The sequence below is a fragment of the Schistocerca nitens genome, chromosome 3 (assembly GCF_023898315.1).
Source record: "Schistocerca nitens isolate TAMUIC-IGC-003100 chromosome 3, iqSchNite1.1, whole genome shotgun sequence".
NCBI lineage: Eukaryota > Metazoa > Arthropoda > Insecta > Orthoptera > Acrididae > Schistocerca > Schistocerca nitens.
In genome coordinates this window covers 141,924,360-141,939,310 of record NC_064616.1, presented here as the reverse complement: position 1 = coordinate 141,939,310, position 14,951 = coordinate 141,924,360, and the positions used below count along the sequence as shown (strand labels likewise).

Here is a 14,951-nt window from a genome sequence, read left to right as displayed (position 1 = left end):
AACAAGTCAAGATTGCCAAAAAGCGACCTGTGTTGATGTTACTATGTTATTCAAACGGTCAGATGCGAAAAGAGTTATCAAGCAAACTCTGTTGGCAACTTATGTCCAAAAACTTGGTAACACCCTCTTTAGAGAATTACACATCACCGGGATACTCTAACATGTTTCGATATCTGGAAGTTCAATAAGTTGGAAATTAATTTAGTGTACTCCAGATTCATTAGTTCGTCATTACACTTGTATTTCATGTGAAATAATTGTGAACATAATCGTCACAGGTCTTCAGTTTCATTAAATTTGTTACAGATGAGGAACATTAGTATCCATTTCCACTACTGCACAGGCCTTATAACTATTCACTGTGTATAGATAAAATGAGCTATACTGTCTTAGTGGCTTCCTCGAAAATCGTCAGTATAAAAGTAAGAAAACATGGAACACGAAAGCACATCACAGCTCGTAATAGAGTTATCTTTTGGCCACGCTTGTGCACTATTCTGAATTGTACCACTAGTACGTCTTACGTGAAGTGGCAGCAGTTTGGCGGCACTAGCCAGAAGCCTTCTCGGTGCACAAAACTAAAAGGTGCGGGGAGCAGCGACTACCGCTTGGCGCGAGCGCTCTTGATCATTTGGAGCGCAGTGAGCCCAGGGAACGGGCAGTTGGGGTAGAAGTTGTGGCAGCCCGCGCCGTCCACCCCCGCGATCAGCTGCCCCATGTGCGCCGCGAAGTGGTATCGCGACGTCACCTCGGCCGTCACGCTGATGCTCGTGTCGCTGAAACACAGAACACATCAGGAACTCACCCTCACTATCATAGCTAAAATCACTAAGGGCTAGATAAGCAAAGCCTAATTCTTCACATCATAAAGTTCGAGATTAGATCTCCAGTCCGTCTATGTCTACATACGTAATCCACAAGCCACCTTGCGGTGCATGGCGGAGAGTATTGTGACAGTTTCTCTACTGTAAGTTAGCACAACAGATTTTCAGTCATGGGCTATGTATTTAACACAGATTTAATATAATTTGTACTTCACTGATTCTTTTTACATATTTCTACCCAAATTCCAAATTATAGCATAAACCTAATTGTACAAGAGTTCAATGTTACATCTAGAAACACTGGCGGAAAAAAGTCGCAATACCAAAAAAAATAATTCATGTAATGAAATTTTGGGAATATAGTTGCCTCGGTAACATATTAAACAGGTCACCATTGCAAGACCAGATGATAATGTTCAAAAAATGTTCAAATGTGTGTGAAATCTTATGGGACTTAACTGCTAAGGTCATCAGTCCCTAAGCTTACACACTACTTAACGTAAATTATCCTAAGGATAAACACACACACCCATGCCCGAGGGAGGACTCGAACCTCCGCCGGGACCAGCCGCACAGTCCAAGACTGCAGCGTCTGAGACAGCTCAGCTAATCCCGCGCGGAGATGATAATGTAAGAGTGGGATGAGCCATTGCAAAAGTGAAACGCTGGTACATTGGTTCAAATGGCTCTGAGCACTATGGGAATTAACATTTGAGGTCATCAGTCCCCTAGAACTCAGAACTACTTTAACCTAACTAACCTAAGGACATCACACACATCCATGCCCGAGGCAGGATTCGAACCTGCGACCGTAGCGGTCGCGCGGTTCCAGACTGTAGCGCCTAGAAGCACTCGGCCACTTCGGCCGGCTGTGGGGTAGACTTCCATGCTTGTTGCACTTGGTCGGTCATATAGGGACGGTTAATGCTGTTTGTGGATGACGCTAGAGTCGTCGTACGATGAAGACTCATATGTGTTCGATTGGAGACAGATCAGGTGAACGAGCGGGCCAAGGCAACATTTTGACACTCAGTAGAGCATATTGTGTTACAACAGCGGTATGTGGATGAGTGTTATCCGGTTGGGGAGAAACTTCGTGGAATGCTGTTCTTGAATAGCTGCACAATTGCTCGTAATACCAGATTGACGTACAAATTTTGAGACAGGGTGCGTGGAATAGCCACGAGAGAGCTCCTACAGTAGTCATACGAAATCGTACCCGGACAACAATTCCAGGTGTCCAGGTCCAGTGGGTCTAGCACACAGACAGGTTGGTTGCAGGCCCCCAACTGGCCTCCTCCTAACCAACACACGACCATTACTGACACCGAGACGGAACCAGCTTCCATCAGAAAACACAACAGACCTCCAGTCTGCTCTTTGAGCTCTTGCTTGACACCACTGTAGTCGCAAATGGTGGTGGTTTGGGTTAAGTGGAATGCTCATTACAGGTTGTCTGGCTCGGAGCTGCCCTTGAAGTAACCGATTTTTAACAGTTAGTATGTCTCACAGAGGTATCAATTGCCACTCAAATTGCTGCCGCAGGAGCAGTACGACGCGCCAGAGCCGAACACCGAACATGATGGTCTTCCCTCTCGGTAATGCCAGGTGGCCGTCCGGAGCCCGTTCTTCTTGCAATCATCCAGCCAAGTCTTCCTGCAATATCGCAGAAGGAAAATCGTGCTCCTCGTAGCCCTGTTACATGATCTCGTTCAAACTCAGTGAGATGTTGATAATGGCGTCTTTATCGCCTTAAAGGAATTTTTGACCAACATCAACTCACAAAGATAAGTAGCGCTCACGACTGCTACAGCGTGTATTTCAAGCAAACCTGATTTGCATCCTGATAGTGGCACCACTAGCGCCATTCTTACGCGACTAGAGCGAAACTGAAACAGACGTCGTAAACTTTGGTTTTTGTTACACAACTCCTTCTTGGTGTTCCCATTTCTTTTCTGTCAGTGTGTAAGTTTACTATATTTCCTGCACATGCAAACGTAAATTCCATACACGTTTAATGGGAAGTGCTTTGGTTCAAATGGCTCTGAGCACTATGGGACTTAACGTCTGAGGTCATCAGTCCCCTAGAACTTAGAACTACTTAAACCTAACTAACCAAAGGACATCACACACATCCATACCCGAGACAGGATTCGAACCTGCGACCGTAGCGGTCGCGCGGTTCCAGACTGTAGCGCCTAGAACCGCTCGGCCACTCCAGCCGGCAAGTGCTTTGGTCCAGTGGGTAAAAACTGACCTCTGTAATATTATCGAGATGAAAGAGAGTTGCCGATGGGAGTTAGAAATGGGACGAAAGACGGAGAGGACATGGCAGTTTGCTAGTGGAGTAACAATTGCAGTTTCTGAAAGGGAAGTAGTTTCTACGTAGCAGCGGTAGGAAGGAATAGTGTCGAGAGCACAGTCGAACCATTGAGACAGAGGAAGCGCTTGTTCGAAGTTCGATGACGAGCAGAATGAAGAAATTGCCAGAGATGTGTGACTGCGTTATTATTGTAATGAATTAATAAACATTAAGACTGAACGTAGAGGTTTTTAAGTTTCGACGTAAAGGTGGGGCTAACGAGGGAGAAGGCGGAAAGGTGAAGACAGAAGAAACGAGAGCGACTAGCAGCAGACAGAAGATTCATCAAGAAGATCGATACAGAAGCCGACAGAAGAACGAAGAATTCAAGATGTCGGACGTACGAGAATTATGTGGGTCCTCATCAAAGAAGCTAGAGTATAGGAAACAATAAAAGTGATTGAATCTGGGAAAATAATGGCCATTTCTTTTCACCAAGAGGAGGAGAGACATGGTGAATTATAGCGACAGCTGACAATACAAAATAAAGTGTGTCTTAAGTAATCTTTTGTGCTATTTAAACGTATTGGTAATGATATATCAGCAAGACAGTGTGGAGAAGCCATAGTATGAGTCGTTACAATTCCTCAGGTAATTTATTCAATTACGAAATTGTCGGTAGCCACACTGTCAGCTTCCGAGGTCAGTGGACACACCTGCAGCAGCCGAGATTAACAGCCATCGCTACAATCTCAGTTGGGGAATAAAGCAAGCAGTACACATCTGGTAACACGGTTTTCATATCAAACAGACGGGTGTGTGCACGTGAACTCTGCAACATAACACTGAGAGTATTTTAATATCAGTAACAACCAGGCGCATTACAAAATCTGGCAGTTAAGATTCTACTCGCAGCTGGGAAATTTGCATCGCTATATAGTCCTTGTAAGAGAGCCTTGTTGACTTGAAGTGTTAAAACATTTGAAAAAAATTCTGTTATCTGACAACATAACTTTGTTTAGGGACGTGCACGATTGTAGCCCAACATTGATACATTAATATAATACCACACTTCGCATACACAGGGTTATTCTAAATGATGGACCCATTTTCAAAAAATCGTATGTATTCAAGTACAAATCCAAAATGAAAAAGCTTTATACCAATGAAAAGAGGAAGTTTCAAAGTTTTTGACGGGAAGTGACGGTTTCAGAAGCGGCCGGTAGAGTTGGTGCCGCAATAGGGCCGTCATTCCGTTTCACTGTCAGTTGTGACTGAGACGGCGACTGTCAAGCACAAGGTTTTGCTGCGTTCTTTAGCTCGTGAAATGTGAGTCGCAAACTGCAGTGCAGCGGGTATTTAGTATCAAAGTCGATATTTAACCACCAACTCGTAAAAGCTTTAGCCGTTGGTTTAAGCAATTTAAACAGACTTGGAGTATGGGCAAAGGAAAATTAGCACAGACCGACCGTGTGTGTCAGAGGATAGTGTCCGACGGATTCTAGCAAGATCTATGCGCAGTCTCAGTAAGTCTACCAATAGAGCCAGTTGAGAACTTGAAATACCCCAACCAACTTTATGGAAAGTTCTGAGACGGTGTTTGCTGTACAAGCCCTAGCGATTACAACTGGTACAGGCTCTCAAGCCCTGACAAAAACTTGTGGTTATGTGCTAGTAAAGATGGAAGATGGCGCATTTCTACAGTGTGTAATTTTTAACGATGAAGCGACGTTCCACCTTAGTAGAAAAGGTAACAGACACAGTGTTCGCACATGGGATTTGGAAAATCCACATTCACCATTGAAACACGAAAGAGACTCACCGAAGATCAACGTGTTCTGTGCCGTATCCCGTACAAAGGTTTATGGACCACTTTTCTTTACGGAAAGAACTGTAACGGGAATCACGTACCTACATCTACATCTAAATGGTTACTCTGCAATTCACACATAAGTTCCTGGCAGAGAGTTCATCGAACCATTTTCCTACTACTTCTCTACCATTCCACTCTCGAATGGCGTGTGGGTAAAAGGTACACCTAAATCTTTCCGTTGCAGCTCTGATTTCTCGTATTTTATTATGATGATAATTTCTCCCTACGTAGGTGGGTGTCAACAAAATATTTTCGCATTCGGAAGAGAAAATTGATGGTTGAAATTTCGTAAATAGATCTCGTTGCAAATAGAAACCGCCTTTGTTTCCGTGACTGCCACCCCAACTCGCGTATCATATCAGTGACACACTCACCCCTATTGCGCGATAACACGAAACGAGCTGCCCTTCTTTGCACTTTTTCGATGTCCTCCGTCAATCCTCCCTAGTAATGATCCCATATCGAGCAGCAATATTCCAGCAGAGAACGGACAAGTATAATGTTGGCTGTCTCTTTAGTGGGTTTGTCGCATCTTCTAAGTATTCTGCCAACAAAGCGCAGTTTTTGTTTCGCCTTCCCCACAATATTATCTATGTGGTCTTTCCAATTTAAGTTGTTCGTAATTGTAATTCCCAGGTATTTAGTCAAATTGACAGCCCTTAGATTTGTGCGATTTATCGTATACCCAAAATTTATCAGATTTCTTTTAGTACCAATGTGGATCACCTCGCACTTTTCTTTGTTCAATGCCAATTGCCACTTTTCGCAACATACAGAAATTCTCTCTAGATCATTTTGTAATTGGAAATAGTCTGACGGTTTAACTGCACCGTAAATTGCAGCATCATGTGCAAACAATCTAAGGGGGCTGCTCAGATTATCACCTAGATCATTTATGGTTCAAATGGCTCTGAGCACATCTGAGATCATCAGTCCCCTAGAACTTAGAACTACTTAAACCTGACTAACCTAAGGACATCACACACATCCATGCCGAGGCAGGATTCTAACCTGCGACCGTAGCAGTCGCGCGGTTCCGGGCTGAAGCGCCTAGAACCGCTCGGCCACCGCGGCCGGCTAGATCATTTACGTAAATCAGGAACAGCACAGGGCCTATGACACTACCTTACGGAACGCCAGATATCACTTCTGTTCTACTCGATGATTTAGCGTATATCACTACGAACTGTGACCTCTCTGAGAGGATACCACGAATCCAGTCAGACAACTGAGACGATACTCCATATGCACGCAATTTGATTAATAGTCACTTGTGAGGAGCGGTATCAAAAGCCTCCAGGAAATCTAGGAATATGGAATCGATCTGAGATCCCTTGTCGACAGCACTCATTACGGGACATGTAGGAACAATGGCTGTTCCCTCAAGATGTGGAAGATTCCTAGTACTTCATTTTCCAACAGAATGGAACTCCGCGCCATGGGCACCGTGATGTACGTGGCTTTTTGAATTACTCCCTTCCTCACCACTGGGTCGGACGCAAGGGACTTGAGGACCTGGCTCTGCACTTCTGACCACCGAGATCTCCTGATCTCACGCCCTGCGACTGTTTCTTATGGGGTTATGTGAAGGAAGCTGTTGACGTCCCGCCTCTACCAACCACTCTCACTCTGAACGATCACTGCTGCTAGGCACTCAGTAACAGCAGTTATGCTTTCGCGTGTGTGGGGCGAGTTTGTCAACCGCGTCGAAGTTTGCCGTGTAGCCAACGGTGGCAACATAGAACATTCATACGAGGGGCGTTCAGAAAGTAAGCTTCGATCGGTCGCGAAATGAAAACGACTATGAAAATCCGATAAAGCTTTGCACAGATGTGTTGGGTAGTGTCTCTAGTATAACCCGTCAGCATCACGTCGCTCTTCTCATTTCTGAGCTCGCAGTGAGTGCGTAAAGATGTCTAGAAAATAGTGTCTGCCGCCAAGTACGAGGGCCTGGTGGGAAATTTCGCCTGAAGCTATGCAGCTAACATTACATAACTGTCGTGCTGTTTCTTCTTCAGGACAATTCTCAGCCGCATTCTGCAGGGGCAATGAAGATGCTCCTGCATCGTTTTCAAATGGAAATGTGAGATTACCCACAATACAGTCCGCAATTGTCTCCCCCTGAGTTTCATCTCTGGTCACATGAACCGCTGTCTTTGAAGACAACATTTTGACACAGACAACGAGGTGTAGGCCAGCGTGGAGAATTGGCGGAAAGCACTGGCGGCTGCCTTCTATGATGAGGCTATTGAAAAGTTGGTACAACGCTATGACAAAAGTCTAAGTCAGAACGGCGACTACGTAGAGAAGTAGCTGAAAGGTGTAGCTAATTGTTACAAGTAAAACATTTCTGATGTTCACTGTGGTTTCAATTTGGCAATCAATCGGAGCTTACTTTCTGAACAGGCCTCGTAACATTTATCACACTTCCAATTATTAAATAATTATTAAAAACTAATTACTTACAAATTATTTAAAATTATTAAATTAATTAAATTGATGTTAAACATTACGAAAAAATTCCTCTTTTAATTGGTACAAAGCTTGTTCATTTTGAAGTTTTGAAAATAGTTCCATCATTTAGAATAACCGCGCGAAATTACGTACAAATCAGTAGTAAAGCTATTTCTCATACAGTTTCTGTTCATTGTGATTAATTACGCACCGACTGTTTAATATAATCTGAAAGGAGTCACAGTAGATCAAACATTTATAACTTCGGCGAAGGGTAATCTGCATTACTGACATTAATTCTCTGAAGCTTTGCATGAGACGACACGCAATCAACTTTACCTGTTTAAATATTAATAACTATTGTAATGTTACAATTGTCTGTGCCTGTGTGCGTGCGTATACGTAGGTTTTGCAAGTCTAGACGTGAGATGTTTCCACTTGTCAGTTCAAGTGTAGGTATTGGTTCTGATTTATTTCGATAAAACAGTAGCAATTGTTGAGGTAGTTGTTCATATGTTGGTTAATAACAGTGGCAATTAGTTTATCATTCATACAGTCATAGTGAAAAACAGTACTTCAGTGTCAGTAAGGCATCATCTCATAACATCTCATCAATCAGACTTAATTAAATGTATTAGTACCTTGTCTCAGTATTAGTTACACCTTTTCCTGTTCCACTCGCAAAGGTAGCGAGGGAAAATCGACCATCTGTGTGGTTCCATGGGAGAAATGATTTCTCTTTCCGGTGATCGTGGCCTTTACGCGAGATGTATAGTGCTAGCAGTAGGTACTTTCTCCAATCTGTCACAAATATCGGCTCTCAAAACATTGTCAGTAGTGTTTCTTAAATGAGCTTTTCTTGCCTCCATGGATTCCAGTTGGAGTTAGCGGAGCATTTCGGTATTTTTCGCTTGTCGATCGATCGAATCTATTGGTAACAAATCTACCAGTATGCCCCTGAACTGCTTCGATGTCTTTTCTTTAATCCGACATGGTGGTGATCACGAACACTTGATCAGTGCCCAAGAACGGGTCGCACTTGTGAGCATATGCGATCTCTTTTATAAATGAATGGAGTTTCGTAGAATTCTCCCAATAAATTGAATTTGATCGTTCGACTCCCCTACAACCTACCTTATACGCTCGTTCCATTTCAAGTCACTTTGTCATGCTTAGATATTTAATAGGAGTCACTGTCAAGCAGCACACCAATTATACTATATTCGAATAGAACAGGATTGTTTTTCATACTGTTGTTGTTGTTGTGGTCTTCAGTCCTGAGACTGTTTTGATGCAGCTCTCCATGCTACTCTATCCTGTGCAAGCTTCTTCATCTGCCAGTACCTACTGCAACCTACATCCTTCTGAATCTGCTTAGTGTATTGATCTCTTGGTCTCCCTCTACGATTTTTACCCTCCACGCTGCCCTGCAATGCTAAATTTGTGATCCCTTGATGCCTCAAAACATGTCCTACCAACCGATCCCTTCTTCTAGTCAAGTTGTGCCACAAACTTCTCTTCTCCCCAATCCTATTCAATACCTCCTCATTAGTTACGTGATCTACCCACCTTATCCTCAGCATTCTTCTGTAGCACCACATTTCGAAAGCTTCTATTCTCTTCTTGTCCAAACTGGTTATCGTCCATGTTTCACTTCCATACATGGCTACACTCCATACAAATAATTTCAGAAACGACTTCCTGACACTTAAATCTATACTCGATTTTAACAAATTTCTCTTCTTCAGAAACGCTTTCCTTGCCATTGCCAGTCTACATTTTATATCCTCTCTACTTCGACCATCATCAGTTATTTTACTCCCTAAATAGCAAAACTCCTTTACTACTTTAAGTGTCTCATTTCCTAATCTAATCCCCTCAGCATCACCAGATTTAATTTGACTACATTCCATTATCCTCGTTTTGTTTTTGTTGATGTTCATCTTATATCCTCCTTTCAAGACAATGTCCATTCCGTTCAACTGCTCTTCCAAGTCCTTTGCTGTCTCTGACAGAATTACAATGTCATCGGCGAACCTCAAAGTTTTTACTTCTTCTCCATGAATTTTAATACCAACTCCGAATTTTTCTTTTGTTTCCTTTACTGCTTGCTCAATATACAGATTGAATAACATCGGAGAGAGGCTACAACCCTGTCTCACTCCTTTCCCAACCACTGCTTCCCTTTCATGCCCCTCGACTCTTATAACTGCCATCTGGTTTCTGTACAAATTGTAAATAGCCTTTCGCTCCCTGTATTTTACCCCTGCCACCTTCAGAATTTGAAAGAGAGTATTCCAGTTAAAGTTGTCAAAAGCTTTCTCTAAGTCTACAAATGCTAGAAACGTAGGTTTGCCTTTTCTTAATCTTTCTTCTAAGGTAAGGCGTAAGGTTAGTATTGCCTCACGTGTTCCAACATTTCTACGGAATCCAAACTGATCTTCCCCGAGGTCCGCTTCAACCAGTTTTTCCATTCGTCTGTAAAGAATTCGCGTTAGCATTTTGCAGCTGTGACTTATTAAACTGATAGTTCGGTAATTTTCACATCTGTCAACACCTGCTTTCTTTGGTATTGGAATTATTATATTCTTCTTGAAGTCTGTGGGTATTTCGCCTGTCTCATACATCTTGCTCACCAGATGGTAGAGTTTTGTCATGACTGGCTCTCCCAAGGCCATCAGTAGTTCTAATGGAATGTTGTCTACGCCCGGGGCCTTGTTTCGACTCAGGTCTTTCAGTGCTCTGTCTGCCAAACTCTTCACGCAGTATCTTATCTCCCATTTCATCTTCATCTACATCCTCTTCCATTTCCATAATACTGTCCTCAAGTACATCGCCCTTGTATAAACCCTCTATATACTCCTTCCACCTTTCTGCCTTCCCTTCTTTGCTTAGAAGTGGGTTGCCATCTGAGCTCTTGATATTCATACAAGTGGTTCTCTTCTCTCCAAAGGTCTCTTTAATTTTCCTGTAGGCAGTATCTATCTTACCCCTAGTGAGACAAGCCTCTACATCCTTACATTTGTCCTCTAGCCATCCCTGCTTAGCCATTTTGCACTTTCTGTCGATCTCATTTTTGAGACGTTTATATTCCCTTTTGCCTGCTTCATTTACTGCATTTTTATATTTTCTCCTTTCATAAATTAAATTCAATATTTCTTCTGTTACCCAAGGATTTCTATTAGCCCTCGTCTTTTTACCTACTTGATCCTCTGCTGCCTTCACTACTTCATCCCTCAGAGCTACCCATTCTTCTTCTACTGTATTTCTTTCCCCCATTCCTGTCAATTGTTCCCTTATGCTCTCCCTGAAACTCTCTACAACCTCTGGTTCTTTCAGTTTATCCAGGTCCCATCTCCTTAAATTCCCACCTTTTTGCAGTTTCTTCAGTTTCAATCTGCAGTTCATAACCAATAGATTGTGGTCAGAATCCACATCTGCCCCTGGAAATGTCTTACAATTTAAAACCTGGTTCCTAAATCTCTGTCTTATCATTATATAATCTATCTGACACCTATTAGTATCTCCAGGATTCTTCCAGGTATACAACCTTCTTTTATGATTCTTGAACCTAGTGTTAGCTATGATTAAGTTATGCTCTGTGCAAAATTCTACAAGGCGGCTTCCTCTTTCATTTCTTCCCCCCCCAATCCATATTCACCTACTATGTTTCCTTCTCTCCCTTTTCCTACTGACGAATTCCAGTCACCCATGACTATTAAATTTTCGTCTCCCTTCACTACCTGAATAATTTCTTATCTCGTCATACATTTCATCAATTTCTTCATCATCTGCAGAGCTAGTTGGCATATAAACTTGTACTACTGTAGTAGGCATGGGCTTTGTGTCTATCTTGGCCACAATAATGCGTTCACTATGCTGTTTGTAGTAGCTAACCCGCACTCCTATTTTTTTATTCATTATTAAACCTACTCCTGCATTACCCCTATTTGATTTTGTATTTATAACCCCGTAATCACCTGACCCAAAGTCTTGTTCCTCCTGCCACCGAACTTCACTAATTCCCACTATATCTAACTTTAACCTATCCACTTCCCTTTTTAAATTTTCTAACCTACCTGCCTGATTAAGGGATCTGACATTCCACGCTCCGATCCGTAGAATGCCAGTTTTCTTTCTCCCGATAACGACGTCCTCTTGAGTAGTCCCCGCCCGGAGATCCGAATGGGGGATTATTTTACCTCCGGAATATTTTACCCAAGAGGACGCCATCATCATTTAATCATACAGTAAAGCTGCATGTCCTCGGGAAAAATTACGGCTGTAGTTTCCCCTTGCTTTCAGCCGTTCGCAGTACCAGCACAGCAAGGCCGTTTTGGTTAATGTTACAAGGCCAGATCAGTCAATCATCCAGACTGTTGCCCCTGCAACTACTGAAAAGGCTGCTGCCCCTCTTCAGGAACCACATGTTTGTCTGGCCTCTCAACAGATACCCCTCCGTTGTGGTTGCACCTACGGTACGGCCATCTGTATCGCTGAGGCACGCAAGCCTCCCCACCAACGGCAAGGTCCATGGTTCATGGGGGAAGTTTTTCATACTAATCTTCATTAACTTACATTTTCCCACATTTAAAACATGCTGCTGTTCATCCTAGGACGTTTTCTGATTAATCCAACATTTTGTTTATGTGAGAGCGGCCGCACCGTGTTTCGTATTGCACTTTGAACCACAGATATACTTATAACGGACTGGTACCCAGTTCACAGGTCAGAGGAAGACAATGCAAATCATCTCCAATAGGGCTTTCCCCAAGAAAATACCGTGGTGCTCAAACGACGCTTTAGGTCGATGAACTATTTACTAACATTAAGTAATCCATATTTAATTTCCTGTAAGCTCGTGGCAATTTTTCCAGTTTCGTGTAACTCGTCAACGGATATACGTGCTCACCAGAACATTGCTTACTCTTCCATGCTATGATATGCTATGACTTAGATTTTCTACATACATCTCCCTCGTTCAGAGCGTAAAGTAGGAAAGATAAATAGCCGTAAGGAATTTATCATAAAGATAAACAAAAGACAGTCATCAGACAATAAGGCTTGTGTGAACACCACAATACTTGGCTAATGGCAATGCAAAACATTTTCAGAGGTGAAAGTTACTTTAAATACGAAAAGAAAAGTAGTAACCATAGGACCAATGCACAGAATGTTTAGTTTCGCAAACATTGATATAATGCCCGTCGAATACTACAGTGGGCAGTTATAATATTTTCACCAGACGTTGATTAATAGTGTGCCTTCGTAGTTGCTCACGGGTCTAAACAGTCGTTATCAGATCTATTGAAACGATTATAATTGAGTATAAGTGTGACAGAAACTGACGAGATAAATACATAAACAATGCAATACAAACTCAACAGATCTGAAGGCGGTTGCCCTTGCCGAACCGACTATCAGAAAATGTAAATTTTAGAATTAAATAAAGAATAACAGAAGTTTGAAGTGGTTGTGTAACAAAATTCTGAGCAAAGAAGCTTTGAACATTTATGAATGAAAAGCAACTGTGGGATGGTAATTACCCTCTTATTGATGGCATTATGGACATACCCAGAACCAAAGACAGTACAAAGATAAACTCATCTCTTGTGAAGAAGTGTAAACTAAAAGTTTTACTAGGTTAGAGAGTTTCATACATCTTATTCTCTCAATAATACTTCACTGTTCTAATAATCAGATTAGTTGTTACTTATATGTACCGTTAATGTCTCTCGCCTATGTCCACTTAACTAGCGGTTACACATGAAGTTGTTGGAAGTAGTGGAAATTATTTTCTTTTTTTGCAAATGAGTCACGACTACGCAAAATAAACATTTTTTGCCTTCCTTTACGTCCGGTATTCTTTCATGAGTAACGAGTAAGTGTTTGTCTGTTGCATCTTGCCCTTTTTTTCTCGAAGAAAACATTACCATAACCTATTGGTACAAATAAGATTAAAAATACCTAAAGGAATTATGGCACCAAATTTACAAGACCGTGATGGTATGAGATAAACACGGATTTCCGATGACGAAGGAGGAAACGAACGGTTTTAAGTATTCCAGAGATAAATTTTCAAAGTGCAGTGGAGAAAGTACTGAAATTAATTTAAAATGTGTACAGTACAATTGGTAGATTCAAAATATTTTCCTCAAACAGCCCCCCCCCCCCCCCAAAAAAAAAAAGCTGACTGCGGTAATCACGTTGAGTTTTAGTCAGCTTTTACCGCTCTCTTCCTTCTCATACGTCTGAAGATGTTCCTTGCGTATCTTACGGGCTCCTGCAACTGTTGCAGCAATTAGGGTAAATAATGAGGTAATCGATGCCTTGGCGATGACGAATAAGTTCTGTAATGAGCTTTAATGGTAAGTTATCTAGTGTACTGCGCCATTTTCAGCTTCGAGAAAGATTCATTTTGGAGTTTTCGCCTTTGTAGTGTGAAATTGTTTTGTGGGACCTAGTCCTAGGCTACATGTAGGCCATCAATGCTTCCCGAGCTGGGTTTGCAGAGTAGATAGGAAGGCAAAAAATGTTTATTTTGCGTAGACGTAAGTGACTCATTTGCGAAAAAAGAAAATAATTTCCACTACTTCCAACAACTTCATGTGAAACCGCTAGTTAAGTGGACATAGGCGAGAGACATTAAGGGTACATATAAGTAACAACTAATCTGATTATTAGAACAGTGAAATATTATTGAGAGAATAAGATGTATGAAACACTCTAACCTAGTAAAACATTTAGTTTACAATGTTCGAAGATTGAACTTCTTATTCGGGGCATGAGACTAGTCTAGATGGAAGACATTTGGAACTGAAAGGAACATATCCGTGTCCCGGACTGTAGTGTATTAGACAATATGGTGTGTAACAGGGGTAATCTTTCCATAAAAGCACATGTACGTAAACACTTAATAGACATTTATGTGGGCGAGCTGGGAAAGATACTTGTAATTTCTATAAAAAAGTGGTACTGAATTTCAGTCTAACACTTAAAGAACAAAGTTGAGTTTCTGGTGATTTTCGGTAGAAATAAAATGTGCGAAATGGTACAGCTATAGCTTCACGTCAGTCATTTAATCTTTGGAATTTCTCTGGTTAATCTAACACACAGTCGTGTGGTATTATTTGTTGTGAGATTCCGAGGGACAGTTCCTACACCCAATTGGAAAATTTTTCTTTCTTCGCGCACGGTACATTCTTTCCTTCCCTAAATGCGTTTTTGTTTGTATATAAATAATTGTAGTATAGGTCATCAGTTGACTTGAGTCTGGAGTCCTATTTGTATGATTGATAATTATAAGACAGTGTGGGGAGAGTTTTAACGCTGGTCCTCGCAGAAAGCGTACTATTCTCCTATTACACTACATAGCCACCATATACGACGTCATTATTTACTAACGCATCACTATCTGCCTGATACGTTTGAATGAAAATTATCTTCTCTCTCATCACAAGATTTTCAATTATAGTGATAAAAGGAAATGGTCTCATAT

At 41.8% G+C, this 14,951-nt stretch overlaps 1 protein-coding gene across 1 annotated transcript in view; it reads right to left on the bottom strand.

Annotated features, from left to right (window-relative positions):
• Nucleotides 1–216: 216 nt before the first annotated feature.
• LOC126248085 (uncharacterized) overlaps nt 217–14,951 on the bottom strand; it is an 80,154-nt gene continuing 65,419 nt past the window's right edge. Inside the window, exon 3 of the mRNA XM_049948744.1 lies at nt 217–776. Within this exon, the coding sequence (XP_049804701.1) occupies nt 602–776 (175 nt within the window). The 3' untranslated portion in view covers nt 217–601. The remainder of the gene's footprint in view (nt 777–14,951) is intronic.